General features: G+C 44.8%; 1 protein-coding gene across 1 annotated transcript in view; it reads right to left on the bottom strand.

The window, feature by feature from the left end:
• The window catches only part of ABCA4 (ATP binding cassette subfamily A member 4), a 99,459-nt gene that overhangs the window by 41,260 nt on the left and 39,492 nt on the right, over window positions 1-18,707 (bottom strand). The window contains exons 13-19 of the mRNA XM_073358296.2: window positions 18,288-18,464; window positions 15,573-15,795; window positions 13,533-13,754; window positions 10,510-10,714; window positions 8,411-8,468; window positions 4,185-4,243; window positions 811-988 (exon numbers count right to left, since the gene is read on the bottom strand). Coding sequence (XP_073214397.2) covers window positions 811-988; window positions 4,185-4,243; window positions 8,411-8,468; window positions 10,510-10,714; window positions 13,533-13,754; window positions 15,573-15,795; window positions 18,288-18,464 — 1,122 coding nt within the window. The remainder of the gene's footprint in view (window positions 1-810; window positions 989-4,184; window positions 4,244-8,410; window positions 8,469-10,509; window positions 10,715-13,532; window positions 13,755-15,572; window positions 15,796-18,287; window positions 18,465-18,707) is intronic.

The raw sequence follows: 18,707 nt of genomic DNA, 5'->3' as shown, positions 1-18,707 counted from the left end.
TCTTTCATGGGCCACTAGGTGGCACATGACGACTTCTTATTCCGGTGGTTGCTGAAACACAATCCCACTGGGAAGCATGGACACATCTAAATCTAGTCCTAATAAAATACACAAGTGAGACCCTGGGAATGCGTACAGTAACTCTGCTAGTGTGTGGTTCTGGGTTTGGTATCAATTGTCTATATGGTCCTCTCCTAGGCTAGAAAACTGACTCCAAACTTGGTTTGCACAAGAGTTTGATCTGGTCCTTGTTGGCTGGCCAAACGGTGTTTAAGTCAAGTTAACCTGAACTTGTACTTTTCAAACCAGTTCTCCAGGCAAGTTTCCCCAGCCCTGACTACACATGACCTAGAATGAGTCTCCCTGTGGCAGAGATCCAGAATAATGGTTCGAAGCCTTGAATGCAGTCATGTAACAGTGCTGCCCGTGGGTTATACAAGGGCTACCCTGCCCTCCTGACCTGCACTCTGCTTTGCTGTAGACTGAAAGGAGTTGGAGACTGTATGGTAGATCACTAATGTGTGGATTTGGTATTACCTGCTGGGTACAAACAGAAAACACATGTAACCCCAGGCTTTTTAGGGCCGTTTTAAATTGGATTGTCGTGTATTTCATGCTCTCCCTTTTCTATAGTCAGCATGTCCCTACATGGGGACAACCTGTCCTTACGTGCTAGTTGCAGAGGTGGTAGCTAGGAAAGAGAGAAGCTAGGAGAATGGAAAGATCAGCCTGCTGCTCTACAGAACTCAGGGTCAGAGCAGCAGGGCAATGCCCTGGATTTACACAGCCAGAGCTTCTTCTAACACTTACATGGTGGTTGTCTTTCCAGCTCCATTGTGGCCGAGGAAGGCTGTGATTTGGCCCTCATAGAAAGTAACATTCATGCCATCCACTGCTGGCTTGGGCCTGCCTGCAAAAATCTTCACCAGGTTCTGCGCACACACACCCGGGATCAGGTCTGGAGGCTCAGGTTCAAAAAAGGTGTTTACTTGAAAGGCAAGAAATCAAGAATGAAAAGGGAGTTAGAGCCACACTCTGGCCACAGCTCTCAGCACATCATTGCTTACAGCAGCACAATCACAGTGTAAACTACAGCACAAAGTCCCAGGTCCCAGTTGTCCCCTCATACCAGTTTTGAACTGGGGTAGATTTATTGACATCCATAGAGTTATTCCTTATTTACCTGGGTAAATGAGAGGATTTGTGGAGACACAACTCACTCAGGCAGATGAAGGTGACTGTGTTTAGTGTTTGTTCATATGTGACAGAAAGACATTGTTTAGGTTTCATTGTCTGTCTGTGTGCTGGGAGATTAAACCAGCCTGGAGATGGAGCTATATTTCCAGCTAAGCCAGTCAAGTCATCAGCCCAGATGTCCCTTTTCTTTTATTTTTCTAGGCTGTTAAAATTTTTTTATTAAAGTTAATGTTTAAAATCAAATTTACACAAGTTAAGAGGGAAGGTACTGTACATCTGGGGTCGGACTTGTGTTATGGGGGATTGCAAGTATTGGTTACAATTTATCCACTGACGCTTTAAAAACTCCCACACCCCAATCTGGATCTATGCTGGTTGTGATATGTAGGTACCTCGTGAACCTTTAATAAAGCTTCCTTTTAATCCTAGTGGGGTGAAATTCACACTGGGCAGAGGGCCAGCCCAAGATCTAGGTACCACTTAAGATGAGCTCTGCACAGGGGTGAATTTCCTCTAGGGATCACAAAAGCATAATTTTAAACTTCACCATGAAGTTCTAGGCAAAGCAAAGACCATCTGAAGGAAATTAAACATGAAGACAAATGATAGGAGTTGAGAATATTTATGCTACAGACCCTGTGCACTTCTATTTACATAACGCATTTAAGGATTTGCAGGGAGGGTTATTCTGCAATTGTGATTTACTTCACTTTTCAGCCCCCAGAAGGGCTGTACTGAGGTGCAGTCCAGGCTGCCTGGGTGTGGCCAATCCTGTTGGTGAGCCCCGTCTCCATCAGCAACTCCCATGGGTCTACCATTCTAAACAAAGCTAGCAGAGGAGCACCAAGTGGCAGGGTGGGTCTATTGGGCACTGCAGAGCAGCTACAATCACAGGACTGGACTGTGCAGCTTTGTAATACAAGACACAGCAGACCATTTCTTTGGGTCTTGCACCACGAGGGAGTCGAGGGCTCTCAGTACTTCACTGGATTGAGTCCAAACACCCTGGAGTACCTGGTGCGTGTTTGAATGCTAAGACAGGAGCACGCACACACAGATTCCAGCAGCCTGACTCTTCTTGATCTGCAGGGAACATTGGTCAAGTTCCCACCACAAGTCTTACATTTGACATGAGTTCATTTCTCGTTTGCCTGTAAAACTCCTGGACTCAGGCTAATGCATGTGTTCTGAGGGTCTATCCCCAAACTCTGCACCTTTTTTGTGGCCATCCTGACGCCTCTGCTCTGCTGGCTTTCCCGTGGGGCTAAGGACTGGTCATTCTCCTGACTCTACAGGTGGATGTTGATAACATTGTGTTGTTTGTTGGGAATGTAGATGAGGGCTTAGTGCAAACTGCCTGAAGTTCACCAGCTAAGGCAGATTTATCTCATGCCAGTCATTAGACTGTGCCCTGCTGTCTTGAACTGGATTGGCTTATTGCTAGTTCATCTATCCTTTGCACCACTGTCCAACTCCAGTTATACCCACTCATGCCAGCTCTGAATCCCACTGAGAGTGCCCCTGCCCCTCCTACTGGTAAGTAGAACTTTGAATTGAACTTTGCGATTGTTTTATTGTGTACTGTTCACACACACCAGTTACTATGTAGCTGGCTGGAGACCTCATGCCAAAAATGGGGAATGCAGGCTGTTCCCTTTAGTGACAGGCAAAGCCCCTGTTACTGCAGTTTCAGAGCTGCTGGAACTTGGGAGCTGATGAGCAGAGCAAAGCAAAGATAAAGAGGTACTAGAAGCAGATTTGCTAAAATGACCTTTGCCCCTTGCCCGGCTTGTTCCTTTTGAAGCACTGTCCTGTTTCCATTCACTCTGAATGCAGGTCATCAATACCTACATGAGGATGAGCTCTCATGACCCCAGTTTTACCTCTAGCTTTTCAAGAGAGTCTGAGAGCTGAGCCCTTAGCTGTCTGTGGTGGTGGAATCTGCTGTGCAATCACCAGCTTGCTGCCATGGATTCCTCTGGGGACCACATGCAGAAAGCTCATCTGTCTCCCCACAGAAGGCGGCACTGGCCCTTGAATACCAACCAGGTCTTATTCAGGAATGTTTAGATGGGAGCTAATGTCAGCATCACACCGTAGAGACAGAACAATTCACATATATCCCTTTGGAACCAGCCATTCCCCTACATACACAGGGCCTGCTGCAGGATGGGTTTTGGGAGAATTTTTTGCCTTTATCTTAGCTCATCTCTCTCAAGTCTTGGTATTAAAGTCATGGCCACAATTTAACCCGAGCAAGCCAGCATGTGTCTCCCTCAGGTGTCACTTAGCAAGGGTACTAACATGCTGTAAGAACAGACAGTATGGGTTTCCACTGGAAGAGACCCAGCTGTAGAGCCTTTATGGTAGAACACTCTCCTCCAGAGGTAGCCATAGCAGCCCAAAGGATAAGTGGCTGTGGACCACAAGGAGCAACAGTGCAGTGGCTGGGTGTTTCAACACATCTCCTGAGAAAGTTCTTGAGGCAGAGCACCTGTGGAGTCCCTGGCAGAAATTAAAGCTGCACCCCAGTGGAGGGCTGCCAGCAGCAGTACCATTGCCCGCTCTCCTGGGACAGCACTGACTTGGTGGCAGATCGGAGCTAACCAGCACAGGATAGGCTATACAACCCATCACTGCTGGTTTGTGGGCAGCTCTGTGCTTTCTCAGAAATAAGGGCTCAGGTCTATGCTCCAACATGGAGTGCTTCTCTTGTTTCTCACATGTACACAATTCTGGTCTTCTGCAAAGTACCTGGGGATTAAAACGTTTCTCACAAAGTGTCATGGTTACTCAGGTTGCTCTCTCTCTCTCTCCTTACTAGTCATTTCATCTTTGTCCTTTGCCTCTGCCTTAGGCTTCCCCTGCTTGGCGCGCTCTTTTTTTCTTTTGTGTTTACATTTGGATTCTTTACCATCCTTCTCCCTCTGGTTGTCACTCTGTTCTTCCACCTTTTCAGGCTCATCTGCTTCCTCCCTCATGATTGCAGTCTTTTCCTCTCCTGGGGCCTTCCAGGCTGGACTGCCTTCTTTCCTGGGACTTTTTTCTACATTAACCAAAAGTTAATTTAAAGATTACCATCATCTCTGGAGATGTATTGGGAGAAGTGAGATAGTAATAAATTACAACAGTACTTAGCTCTTAGCATTATTCATCATCAAAGACTTTCAGTGACATTAGGAACATAGCAATTGCACTCTGACCTATCAGACTAATGATCCACCTAGCCTAATATCCTCTCTTCCAAGTACTCAAGACCAGGTACTACAGAGGCAAGACTGACATCTTTTCAATTCCATGGCGGAAGTTTCTTCCTAATCCCAGGTGCTTAGTGGGCTGGTTTATGTCCTAAAGCATAAGGTCTGATATGCACTGACTGTGTTGGTAACTGCAGACTATATTCTTCAGAAACCCCTCCCTGTTAGATCCCTATTTTGCAGGTGGGGATCCGGAGGTTAAGTGATGTAACCAAGGGCAGAGTGAAAGAGTTAGCATGCAGTTCCCAATCATGTGCTTCGATCATATCTCTAGGAAGGAAAGCAGCTACATGAATTTATGTGGAGGGGGGACAAGGGAAGCGAGAACAGTGTGTCCTAGGATGGGTTCCCCCCCCCCCCACAACGTAGCTAGAAGGAGAGGTTCACTGTTTTGCAATACATTGAAATGATCTGGAACTATCAGTCTATACCTAAATTTTCATTATATCAGAGTTTAGTCTTGCCCAATCCTGTTCCGATTAAAGGCAATGGAAAAACTCTAACGGAGTTGAGTGGTACACAATTAGACCCCATAAGCAGGTTTCACAGTAGCTGGAGGCGCACCTCCCAGCCCAGGTAAACAGTCTTGTGCTAACTCTGCACACTGAAAATAGCAGTGTGGACGTTGTGGCATGGGTGGTGGCTTGGGCTAGCCACCGAGTACAAGCCCGCCTGACCCATTGGGTCTGAGCTCAGATGGCTAGCCCAGACTGCTGCCATGCTGCAATGTCCACACTGCTATTTTTAGGGTGCTGGCCTGAGCGCAGCTATCTCAGGCCTGTCTGCCCATGCTGGGAGGCACGCTCCTGGCTGCAGTAGAGACATACCCTAAGCAACTTAATTGCCATAGGAATACACGGGTACAACTACTTAGTTTTAAAATGTATCAGGTTGATTTAGCATTTTAGGGCTTGTCTACACTTAAAACACTGCAGCACTTCATTGAAGATGCTACCACACCATGGGTGGGCTTCTACTGTTGGTGTAGGTAGGTCATGTCCCTGAGAAGTGGAAGCTAGGTTGATGGGAGAATTCTCCCACTGGCGCTGTCTACACTGGGGTTAGGTCGGTTTAACTGCATCACTCAGCAGTGTGGATTTTTCCTTATTTCCTATTGTAAACCAGGCCTCTGGCTATGTCTACACTTGGAGCTAGAGGTGTGATTCTTAGCTCAAATAGACATATTCACACCAGCTCTCATCAAGCTAGTGAGCAAAAAATAGTGTAGCTGCAGTAGCGACTTAGCTGCTCTGAGCACAACGCTACCCAGACCCTGTGGGTGCATATTTTGGGCAGCTCGACCATGCTGCTGCTCACCACTGACCGTGTTACTCCAGTGACACTACTATTTTTAGTATGCTAGCTCAATAAGCACTAGTGTGAGTATGTCTGCTCAAGCTAGAAATCACACCCCTAGCTCTAAGTGTAGACATAGCCTTATTTGCTCTTGGATTTCCTGGCATTTTCCTCCCCCCCACCCCATGTTTTTCCTAGTGCATGACAGCTTCTCTAAAGGAAGAAAGATATAATTGTTCATTATAATTGTTGCCCTTGTGACCCAGATGTGGCAGGGCTGTGGGAGAAGCTAATTTAATAAGCTGAAGAACTAAAGGACCCTAGTCCTTCAAATAGATGAACTATTATGTGCTTCCCATGGAGCGATTCCTCAGAGATCTAAGATCTTTTCAGTTTTACCTTCTCTAGAAAAGAGGAGGGGGTGAGTTATGACAGACTGAATTCTTGTGATCCAGTAGGGGCCTGTCCTAAGGTTACCTGAGATAATATCCTTTCCCTCTAGCCAAGAGCAGCACTAGGTTCTCCAGATTACTACATGTAATTCATCATCCATAATTATGATGTGTCAATTTTTTCAAAATAATTTTGATCCTGGAAAATGAACTGCTGCTTGGGGCAAATGCTCAGATTTCATTTAGGCAGTAACACTTCACTTGAACAATTTGAAAAGTGCTATAAAGAAACCTATACCAGAAGACTTTAGAGTTTAAAGGCTCCCTGTCTACCCCTCTCCTAGGCACACCTGGCAGAAAATACAGCACTTATGGGGCATTACGAACACTCTGAAAGTAAAAATATTTTTCTATTAGTATTGAGGGGCATCCCAAAGGTATGTGCTAAATGCTAAAACCCTCTAAGTGACTCTATGCTATAAGTGTGGAGTTTTCAAAAGAGCCAAAGGGAAATGCATGGCCCACCTCCTATTTGTGCCTTTGAAAATCTCCCTCCACACCTATATACAATGTAGTTCGCTCCCCTGCACCCAGTGCCTCTTTGGCTGATGGGTGCAACGAAGCAGAGACAGAGAATGGACTCTAGCATCTTGGGTCGAAGGCGCAGGGGCCTGCTGGGAGCAGGACTTCAGGAAGACACCATGTCTGGGAGACTGTGGTCCAAAGCCATTTTTGCTGGCTATAAGCATGGCCTCCAAAACCAGAGGGAGCACACTGCCCTTCTGAAAATTGATGGAGTTTATGCCCATGATGAGACTGTATCCACCTAGGATCTAAATTTGTACTAAAAATAAAATTCAGAAATTGTTAAAAAAAATATCCAGGCCAACCTCTGTAATTCTGAATTCCCCTCACAGTGGGAAAGCTGTTTATTCAGTTCAGAACATACCACAATATAAATCCCCTTTAAAGAGATCAATGTTGCTGTTTCTTTCCTCTCAACCCCAACATGTGGGCAGACTGGGAGGGGAATTTCAGAATGTTTGCAGAGGAGATTAGACCCTTCTGGTCTAGAAGCAACTTCTTGTGCCCAGACCCCTTGCAAACAGTCCATCAGAGCTGACGAGGGGTCATATTGTGATGAGTAGAATGACCATGCAAAAACAGGCAAAGAATGATTCCTTCATCTCTCTGCCCGTTACAGTAGAACCTCAGAGTTACGAACATCTTGGGAATGGAGGTTGTTCGTAACTCTGAAATATTCGTAACTCTGAACAAAAGGTTATGGTTGTTCTTTCAAAAGTTTACAACTGAACATTGGCTTAATACAGCTTTGAAACTTTACTATGCAGATGAAAAATGCTGCTTTTAACCATTTTCATTTTAATGAAATAAGCACAGAAGCAGTTTCCTTACCTTGTCAAATCTTTTTTTAAACTTTCCCTTTATTTTTTTAGTAGTTTACATTTAACACAGAATTGTACTGTACAGTATTTGTGATTTTTTTTGGGGGGGGGGTCTCTTCTGCCTGATTGCGCACTTCCAGTTCCAAATGAGGTGTGTGGTTCACTGGTCAGTTCATAACTCTGGTATTCATAACTCTGAGGCTCTACTGTATTTCTATGAAAATACAATGAGCCAGATGCCGTTCTTAATTCACTAGCATCAATTAGGAGTGCTTAGATAGGCATTCTCAAAATAGGCTATATATACATACATGTGTGCACATACACACAAAAGGGGCACAATTCTGATCTCACTCTAGTGTAAATCAGGAGTAGCTCCTTTGAAGTTAATAGTTACACTGATGACAAAGTAAATGGGAGAGACTCAGGTCCAGAGTGAGAGGTGTAACCCCAGTGTAAACATAGTGTAATTAAAATCAGTATCATATCCATTGTGACTCAAGTCACCAATATTCTAGGTTGGGTAATAACAGCTCATCAAATATCCTCATATGCATGAATTAGAGAGATGTGGCTCTGATGTTCCCAGCTAAATTATGCATGCTTTAAAAGCCCTCCGATGGAACAATGACTCATCCTCTAATAACTCTCTAATAATAGTGGGCCACTCAGAGTTCAAAGCCACCTGCTAAGATTCCCACTGTACGTCTGTCTCTAATCTTTTCAGTGGCTCACATAATGAATGTACAATGTATTCACCTCTAAACGGATCAGTGGGTTTTGAAGTTATTTCCGAGCACCAGAGTTTTCAAATAACTCACCATCGGCAGTTGCTGTTTTCTCAGCTTTTGGGTAGCCAGACCCAAACCAGTAAGACTCCTGCAGAGGGAAATACCAAGGCCGTGGTATCCCATACTCCCCTAAAACACAAACAGACCCAGTCCATACAGAGAGTCCACATTCTTCTATGGGCTGGAACTCAGGTATGCAACTTTCATAATGTAAATATCAATACTTGGAGTTTCATTAGCAATCCTGTTCCAACATATTAGAAGATCTAACAAAGCACAGCTACCCACTATGCTTCCAACAGAATAACCCCAGTTTCCAAATATTTTGGGAAAGGGAGGGGAAATAAACACATTATGTGTGATCGGAGCTAACTTTAGTTTTCTAAAGCATAATCTGGTTTAATTAAGGAATTCAGCTACCCCCTGCCTTGGGCTAGTTTGAACCCTTAAGACCAGGCACTAGCTGCCAAGAAATGTCCAATTCCAGCAGGTAGGCTCCTGACCCCAAGCAATGATTTCTTTTTGAAGTCCCCTTCAAAATTCTAGAGACTGAATGGGTGAAAAGCTCATCATGTTTACAAAGATCGCACTGGGCCTGAATGCACAACAGGCATCAAAATGAAATTAAGAGGCAGCTCAGGCCAAAATTTCAACATGCAGCTTTCCAGGAAAAACAACTAAAAAATGTGGTGTGATGGCAATTTACACCCGCTAAGAATCTGGTCCTCTATGTTTAAAGTCTTATTCTTTGTGAGCCTGCCTACATAGTGTCTTCTGCCACTTACTCAAAATCAGCAGTAAGATTTGCAATAAACACTGCTGTGTAGTCTATTTCTGTGTGATAGTTACTAGAATGCCTGCTCATTTACACTTCATTTCTCTGGATTGGCTTTCTAACAAGGAAAGCTCTAAACAAGGACTGGATGACTCCCCTAGCTGTTTGGGTAATTTCCAGAGAAACTTTTTGCAAACAAGCAGTTTATTCCGTCACTGCTTCAAACCTGATACAAGAACTTTGCAATGATTGTATGTATATGATTTCCACTTAATCATATACATACAATATGCATCCGATGAAGTGAGCTGTAGCTCACGAAAGCTTATGCTCAAATAAATTGGTTAGTCTCTAAGGGGCCACAAGTCCTCCTGTTCTTTTTGCGAATACAGACTAACAGGGCTGTTACTCTGAAACCAGATATAGGACTGTATGTTCTTTGTAATTAAACAGGACCACATGATCAATTTCTCCTCCTAATAGAATAACCCTCCACACTCTGAAGTTTGGCTAACCATTGCCACCTGCTTCAACAACAGGCAGTGGAGCTATGGTATGTGTGCTAGAGCAGCAAATCCATTCAAAGGCAACCCCATTGCTTCTACAGCTTTTAATGTAGTATTTCAGTCATGTTTAACATGAGGCTAAACAACTTTTTTTAAGCTACAAGGAAATGCTCTTGCCCATGAAACACTCACTTCTTAATTTGTACCATGTTGCTAACATCACACCCAGGATTCTCTATAAAAGCCTTAAAAAACCCCTTAGGGAATGTTCCTGACCATCTAGTCAGTGAGAAGAACCGTTTGTCTCATGCTCCACAGGAATTATAACCACACCAGAAGAAACAGCTAACATAAAGGAGCCACAGCACAGTAGTGAGTCAGGCGCTTGTAGTTTGTATTTTGTGCTTCAAAGTGCATTGTCAGGGCTTAAACATTTTCACTACAGCACGTCAAAATTTTTCAAATGAAAAAGAATTTTGATGAAAAATGGCATTTTACAAGCATAAAAATTTTGCAAAGAGATTGTTTTATTAAATGTTCCCTTTTTTGACCAAAAACACCACAAAAATCTGTTTTCCTTTCTCCCCACCCTTTTCACTTGCAAAATGGAAAAACACATTATGGAAAGGAAAAAGTGAGAAAAAGGAAATGCAAAAAAACAAAAATGGTTCCAGACTAGATTAGACTTGTGGTTCATCTGATCCGATATTCTGTGTCGGACAGGGACCAGCACCAGCTACATCAGAGGAAAATGCAAGAAGACAGGCAGATGTGGGGTAATCTTCCCCTCCCCCCATTAAAGTCCTATTCTACTCCCTAATAGTTAGAGATTAATTTAGGACAGTGTTATTTACAACCACTACCACATATGAATGGGAGATTGACATACCTGGAAAAACATTTTCAAGGTACCATGTGAGCATTCCATAGAGCAAAGCATCAAAAAGCATCATCTCAATGGAGAAGAAAAAACTGTATTCATCTCCCTCCAGAGGACTAGTCCTGATATTGTTCCACTGTAGCCCAACACCTTGCTCTTCATAGCGTGACAAGTATTCTGTACCAAATCCAAAAGCCACTGGAGAAAGCAAGCTCTGGAATAAAGGTGAAATAATAGGGATTCAGGCAAGGGGAAAGCCCACATCAATAAAAAAAATACTTTTTGAGTTGAAGTATGAAACTTGGTTGTGCACACGAATGATCAAGATTAGCAGAAGGAAAGGGTTTTATTTTAAACACAATCTAAGGTACAGTAGGACTGGAAAGTCAAGTATTCGGAAAAGAACACTGGGACACCTTTAATCTCAGGACTGGTGGCAGCTCTATGAAGGACTTAGACACAATGATCCAAATTTAACCCTGGCGTAAACAGGTTCAGCTCCAATTGACTTCAGTGGAGCAGCATCTGCTCACATGAGGGTGTAACTCATTTGTTATCTCTCCATATGGAGACTAATGGAGATGACTTTGGCAGTTTGAGCTCATTCAAAAAGTGTCTTGTCAGCCTCAGCAGAATGAAATATTTGTATGAAATAAAATGTAGGATGGTGGCTCAGGTCTCCTCTTCTTTACCAGGTGTACTGTACTCTCACATTGACAAGAGAGATACATGAGGGCACAAGAAATACCCAGGCAAAGGAATTCTACGGTGTGCATGGAGTGACAGTGTTTGTGCAGCAGAAGGGAAAATTCACAGAAGACCCAGCCTCAGCAAAACCACAACCCCCGCCCTTTTGGGGTTTCCAGTTGATTTACACAGTTCTTGTTCAACCAAACCAGCATAATCTCTGGCCACCATTTTCCATGATGCACTGCAACAGCTCAGCGAGAGGGGACACTATGCTGCATCACAGCAGATGTAGCCTGGCACAGCCCATACAGAATGGAGGCCTGCGCCACTGTGATTGGATCTGTGAAACAAAATTTTCAGTTTTTAGGTGAAATTTTCCCAGTTTTTGATTTTTTACAAAACGTTGACATTTTCCATGGGAAAATCTCACACGCACACACACCAATCCAACCAGCTCTATTTCAGTCTGTGAAGCTCTAAACAAGCAACATAAACCCAAACACAACACAAAACACAGGGAAACTCTTGTTTTGCCAGTGCTTCCCATCCTGGTTTCCGTCAGCAAGGGCCCGATTCCCTTCTTTTACACCAGTGTAATTCCATCGACTTCAGCACCCTAAAATCCTGTTAATACTCCAGAGTTAAGGGCATTGAGCTTCTCACAGGATCAGGTCCTTGATCCAGTTTTATTGCCTTCATCTACAGAACCTGAAATGCTCTATCCCAGGGGTGGGAAAACTATTTGGCCCAAGGGCCACATCTGGGTATGGAAATTGTATGGCGGGCCATGAACGCTCACGAAATTGGGGGCTGGGGTGCGGGAGGGGGTGAGGGCTCTGGCTGGGGGTGCGGGCGGGGACTCCAGGCTGGGGCAGGGGGTTGGAGTGCTGGGAGGGGTGGCGGGGGGGGAGTTGAGGGCTCCAGCTGGGGGTATGGTCTCTGGGGTGGGGCTGGGGATGAGAGGCTGGGGGTGCAGAAGGGTGCTCCAGGCTGGGACCAATGGGCTTGAAGGGATGGAGGGGGATCAGGGCTGGGGCAGGGGTTGGAGCATGGGAGGGGGTCAGTGGTGCAGGCTCCGCGGCGCTTACCTCAAGCAGCTCTTAGAAGTAGTGGCATGTCCCCCCTCCAGCTCCTATGCGGAGGCCCAGCCAGGCAGCTCGGCGCACTGCCCAGTCCGCAGGCACCGCTCCTGCAGCTCCCATTGGCCATGGCTCCTGGCAAATGGGAACTGCGGGGGTGGTGCTTGGGGCGGGGGCAGCATGCGGAGCCCCCTGGCTGCCCCTACGCATAGGAGCCACGGGGGGACATGCTGCTGCTTTCGGGAGCCGTGGGGCAAGCCCCCGCTTGGAGCACCGGAGCGGGGCAAACCCCGGACCCCGCTCCCTGGCGGGAGCTTGAGAGCCAGATCAAAACATCTGAAGGGCCGGATGTGGCCCCCAGGCTGTAGTTTGCCCACCCCTATTCTCTGTCCTGTGCAGTTAGAGAGCCTGATCTACAGCAGAGTTAGAGTACCAGTCAAACCACTATGCCAACAATTGTAATACAGATGGGACCACAATGTATTCTGCAAATCAAAGGAGTTTGCCTTTGAGGTTCTGGATTTGGCCCATATCTAGTTTAAAGGGGACATTTTCAAGTCAATTTGAGCCCCAAATTTTATTTATATAAACACACGCACTTTTTAAAGGTTGGCAAATGCTCACAGGAATACAAATGTTTGAATGAAAACAGCTTTCAGTGAATTTAAAAGTCAGTTAAAAATCACGTTACAATAGCTCTGTCGCACTTGTGTTAAAATACAGTTGGCACATTTAAATCTAAAATCATTTTAAAATGATAATTTGCATCTTCACCACTTCCTCTGTTTACTTACATTTTGCACCTATTTGTTTCTAGCTGGTTGCACTTGCTGGCTCTCCTGCTACAGCACACTGCAGCGAGGTACAGGTTGCAAACACTGCAGGGGCATGTCTACATCAAAAAGACTAGTTTTACTGAACTTTTTAAAAAAAGCCATGTAAACCATTCTAGTGACTACGGTTTGTCAGAGGCTTATTCCCCTAGATATCTAACTTCTCAGCCTAAATTACTTGATAGTGTCCCTCTGAGTCAGGAGTAACTCCACTGAAGTCAGTTGAGTTTCCCCAGTGCAAAACCATCATAAGGAGGGAGGACGGTGGCTCAGGTCTCTTCCTCTTTACCAGGTCCTGTACTCTCAGTTACTCGCACGCTGACTAGAGAGACAGAGACAGGGGCACAAGAAAGTCAAGACAAAGGAATTATACAGCCAGAGAGAGCCTGAGGTCATAGATTTTCAAAGAGGGAGGCAAAAGGCGCCTTACTGCCATAATCTTCAGGTTAATAGTCATGCGGTCCTGCCACGCAAAGCAGACGACGTGGGGCAGGTAGAGGGTGAAGTAGAGGACTCCGCTGCAGGCGGCTGCCAAGTTAGCTTTGGAGAAGAAGGTACTGAGCAAGAAACACTGCATTATGGTGGCTGTGGTGAACGTCAGCAGAAACAGGAGGAGGATGAGAGGATTGCTGTAGTGAAGCACCTTGCCACACTGTAACCAAAGGAAACCAAATGAGTTTAGGTACACTGCTGTCTCACAAGCTAGCAGCAGGGCTCAGAACTACCCTTGGTACCAGAGTTATAATGGTTAATCGATTTAAACTACCCACTCTACCTAATCTATTTAACCTCTCTCTCCAGGCATTTTTACAATTAAAAAAAAATCACAGCTAAAGTAAGTCAGTGGTCTAATTTCATCCCTGCTCGCTGGCTCTGAGGTACCTGGCATTGTTGCCAGTCTCACTGGTTTTCCAGCTCAGAGTTCTATTTGATGGCTCTCTGTTGTCTTTGTTACAGACAAAAATCTGATGTTCTCCCTCTGCATTGAAGGAAAGTTCCCTGCAGACATTACAACCCTACAAATCCAAGTGAGACATGTCTGCATGGAAACCAATTCTGTTAAAATAAAATTGTCTGAACTATCAGAACAAATTCCCATTCTTCTCCCCGGGACCCCACACCGGAGAGAGGTTATGGGGAAAGTTGGCTGACACACATTTAAAAAGAAAAGCTTGTAGGCAGATTATAAAGCACTATATTCTGCACTTGAATTACATTCACATTCCCAGAGCCTGTGAGGGCTGAAGAGGATGACTAAGATCTCCCAGAATCCTTTGTGTAGAAAGTAACCCACTGGATGAACTTGTGTTGACCTTTCTTCCTTAATGCTTTTGAATCTTTAATGTCCCCTCTTACTGAAGAGTGTGGTCTCAGCTGACTGTCAGCTTACTCCTAGAGGGAGAAGGGCTGCTTTGTTCCTTAAGAGCTGATCTCCACACAATTTTTGTACCAGTATAACTAGGCCAGTTAAAGGTGTGATATTTTTACCAACAGAGTTATACTGGTGCAGCTCCATGCGTGGATGCAGTTGTACTGGGATAGCTAGTCCGGGTCCCCCATGGGTAGTGGAACAATTATTTTGGTATAAATACATTTATAGTGGTATAACAACCTCCACCCTAAGAAGCTTGTACCACTTTAACTATACCAGTACCCTGTGTGTGTAGACAAGCCCTAAGAGTGCAAATACACTGGGAGAGCTTATGAGGACAGGATTGATTAGAGAGAGCAGACTGAATTCTGACTCCGTATTTGTAACAATTCAGTGCAGTGGGGAAAATGTCAGGTAACTCTTCCCTGCCAGAGCAGCACCCATTAAGGAACCAATCACTCTAGCTCAGTTAAAGAACAGTTAGTCTATCATCTAGAAAAGGGTTGGGTGGCTTTGGAAATTGGGTCCAATTCTAACATAAGCCACTTTGAAAAAGCAGCAATTCTGAGACTAAGGAGCCAGGAGAGTTCTTGCCAGGGAGTGAGGGATACATTAGGCTTGAGTCAGTCCCTGGTGCCTCTCTCCCCCATTTGTGATAGTGTCTTAGTTTCAAAGCAGGCAAGCACAGCCTATGATAAATGACTCAGACAGTGAATGAAAAGATAAGAATTCCTCAGATTGAGATCTTCTACGTTTGAAGCAGTGATACTTATTGAAAGACTTGCCCTGTATACTGGAAATGCAACAAATGGAACATGACCTGTCAGTGTAATCAGGCCTGACGCATCCTCGTGCAGACAGTCTTACAATAAGTCTCATTAGTGAATTTATCTCGCTCTGTCTCTGCCAAGTGCTGATGCAGCCTGGAGGACTGCTTACAAGAATGATCATTCTACGTGCTAAAATCAGAGTAGACCACCAGTGGTTCTGGTCTCCTTATGTATAGTTATTGTTTCTTGATGGACAGCTAATATTAACAGTGCAAACATGAACTGCAGGTTTGGGGCTTTCTAAAGTCACTCCCAAGTTAATCCTTACCGTAATTAGTGCTGTTAGGAGAGACACACTCACAGACATCATGATGAAACTGTCTAGGAACCAGGTGTACCAGATAACCCCATTAGTAACTCCCCGGTTCTTCATGGCTTCTTTCAGTCTCATTTCCTTCTCCAGCACAATGCTCTTCACTGTCATGGAGACTGAATAGATCCAAGCCAGCACCATGAAGATAGGGAAGGAGCGGTTCAGGGTGATCATGAAGCTACCCATGCAGGGAGAGAGGAGTGAGTGAAATGCAGGCAAAGCAGGCAAGGATTGGGATGAAAAGGAAGAAAGAAAGGGAAAAGGAAAAAGAGGTATAAAGAATTCTTTGACTTTATTACGGCTGAGCATTTCAAAGGAACCTAAGGTTAGGCTTCTCTGAAAATGCCAGTCTAAGACTGTAGTAACCGCTCTCAAAGAACTTTACAAACAATGAATTAAACTTTGCAGCCCCATCCCCAGGGGCTAGGTGTTATTGACATTTTACACATGGGGAAACCGAGGCACACAGCAGTTATGAGACTTGACCAAGGCCACTGAGTCTGTGGCAGGGTATAGATCTCACTCCACACCTCACTTTCTGAACACTATGCCATGTTGTAATTATTATAACTTGCAAAGAACGTTTTGAGACAGATGTTAATGGTAAGAAATCAGTCTCCCATGTAAAAAGAAAAGGAGTACTTGTGGCACCTTAGAGACTAACCAATTTATTTGAGCATGAGCTTTCATGAGCTACAGCTCACTTCATCGGATGCATGTCTCCCATGTGTTATATCTTTGAAATGTTTCCCCAAGTTTAAGTAGCAAATAAATCAATCAATATTAACTATTAAAAGCAGCCAGATGCTATGTTGCTATGCTGTATGCAAAACATCATTCATGGAAGGTCTTGAGCCTGTCACAGATGGTCAGTGCTAGCCGTTAGCTAACAAAATCTGCACTACTGTGTCAGACAGCTGGAGCGCTCCCTCTCTCTATTAACACTGGATCAATTTTAGGTCACAACCTGGAACCTTTTATGCATGGCTGCCATAGTTTTGTCCCCAATCCCTACAACAGATATGAGCAGTAAAAAGTAGCCATGGAGAACACATTTAGGATGACCATGAGCTACGATAAAACACGTTTCCTGCTGGCATCTCTTTACATGTGTTGTGAGGCGAGAGTAGCATTATGGGAGATATTGGACTCTCATTTTGCACCGCTTTTGTAATGGTGACATTTGAATGAAACTGACCAAAAAGTCAGAGGACGTCCACCCCCCACCCCCACTTCTTTCTGTATGGGGTAGAAGCATGGGACTGTAAAAATCAAAGGAAGAGACATTCTTCAGGAGTAGTCAGACTGATCTGAGTACTAGCGGGCCCTCTAGTGTGTTAGCAGGGCAGTGCCAGTCAGCAAAACAGGCAGGGAAACATCACTTTCCCGCCAAAAACTTCCAGAGAGCAACCTGGACTGCTGAACCAAAAGAAAATGCTTTGTGGAGGCAGGCTGGGCAGGGCCTCTTGCTTTTGCCTCTTGTGGGAGCTCTGGTCCCCGGATTGGCAAGCAGGGTCCCAGTGTCAACCCAAAAGCAGCATACCTCTTCCAAAAGCATCTAGCCATTTTATTTAACTAAGTTCTTTGAAGGGGCCACAACTAAACACAGTCTCTCTCTGTGGTTTTCTGTGGTCAACCCTCAGCCATATGTGACTGTTGTAGGCCTCAGGCTATGTCTACACGTAAACCGCTACAGCAGCCCAGCTACAGAGCTTTAGCTGCACTGCAGTAGTGCTTCAGTGTAGACACTCCCTACAGTAACAGAAGGGGTTCTTCTGCCACCGTAGGTAACCCACCTCCCCAAGAGGGGGCAGCTAGGCCAATGGAAGAATTCTTCTGTCACCTTAGCGCTGTCCACACAAGGGTCAACCTAACAACATCTCTCGGGGTGGGGATTTGTCATAACCTTGCAAGACGTAGGAATGCCAATGTAGCTTGTCAATGTATACCAGCCCTCACCAACCTTTGCCTGGTTTGGGTTTCTGCAGCTGCAATAATCTCTCTTGGTGAAAAAAAAAACAAAAAAACCCAGGGCCCATTAGCACCTTTCTGTCAGAAGAACAGGTATTGAGAAGTGGGGAATGATAACACAAATGATATACCCCCTTGCAATCTGCAATTAGCTGCGGTGTTAGTAAGGGAGACAGCAGCACTATTCATGCCGTGGGATTCCTGGACGTAGGACTGTGCCTGATTCAGAGCCACAGTGTTATGGGGAAATGCTCTCTACGTGGGCCCATTTTAATCATCAAAAAAGTTCATTTCTTTTTAATTGAAATCTTCTTTTCCCCCTCCAGATCTCACAGACTCAGCTATGAACTGTGCAACTTTTTATGTGCCTCGAGTTTCGAGGCATTCTCCTGCTGCTATTAAAGTCAATGGGGTTTTCTTGCTGATTTCAGTGGGAGCAGAATCAGACTCTTCAGTCTCCTTTTTTAAAGTTCCAAAGTACTGGACTTTTTCTGCTTCTCCAATTTCCTTATCTGTGTTAACCAGGGAAGCACATCCCTGGCTCCTTGGGGTATTTCACGAATGCCATAGTCCTGGGATTTCTTTCTGGCTTTTAAACAAGATCAAAGGCAAAAGTAGTCAAGCCTCCTGAAAATCCACTGCATCATCCAGCCCCCCGATTAGTTATCAGAAATAGAATCACTAGCTGCTCTTACTCACATATCGTCTACAAAGCAGGGATAGGGCATTTGCTGCAGGTAGATTCCTGATGGCACTTCAGCGTTAGTCTGGGTCTTTATAATCCCATGCTCAATCATGTCTTGCAGATACGCAAACCCTCCCCAGATATAACGTAAATCATCCACTGGGTCAGCTCTTGGACCAGGATCCCAGTACCTGAGAAGAAAAAAACACATGGAAATCACTGAGGCAGGCAGGCACTTTAAAAGAGAACACTTAGCCGAGAACTTCCCGGCGGCTTCACCCAGTGCTGTTCCTTCCAAGTTACGGCTGTCAGGCTCCGCTACTTGAGAAGGGGTCAGACGTTCATGAGTCAGAAAAATTAGCTATTGTTTTGTTTTTGAAGTTCTATATACTGTTATGTAAAACAGTAATTTTGGCCAAAAATGCATAAAGGGG

This window comes from Lepidochelys kempii, chromosome 8 (genome assembly GCF_965140285.1).
Source record: "Lepidochelys kempii isolate rLepKem1 chromosome 8, rLepKem1.hap1, whole genome shotgun sequence".
Lineage (NCBI taxonomy): Eukaryota > Metazoa > Chordata > Testudines > Cheloniidae > Lepidochelys > Lepidochelys kempii.
Note: the sequence above shows the minus strand (reverse complement) of the source record. Positions and strands in the feature narration are given on the sequence as shown.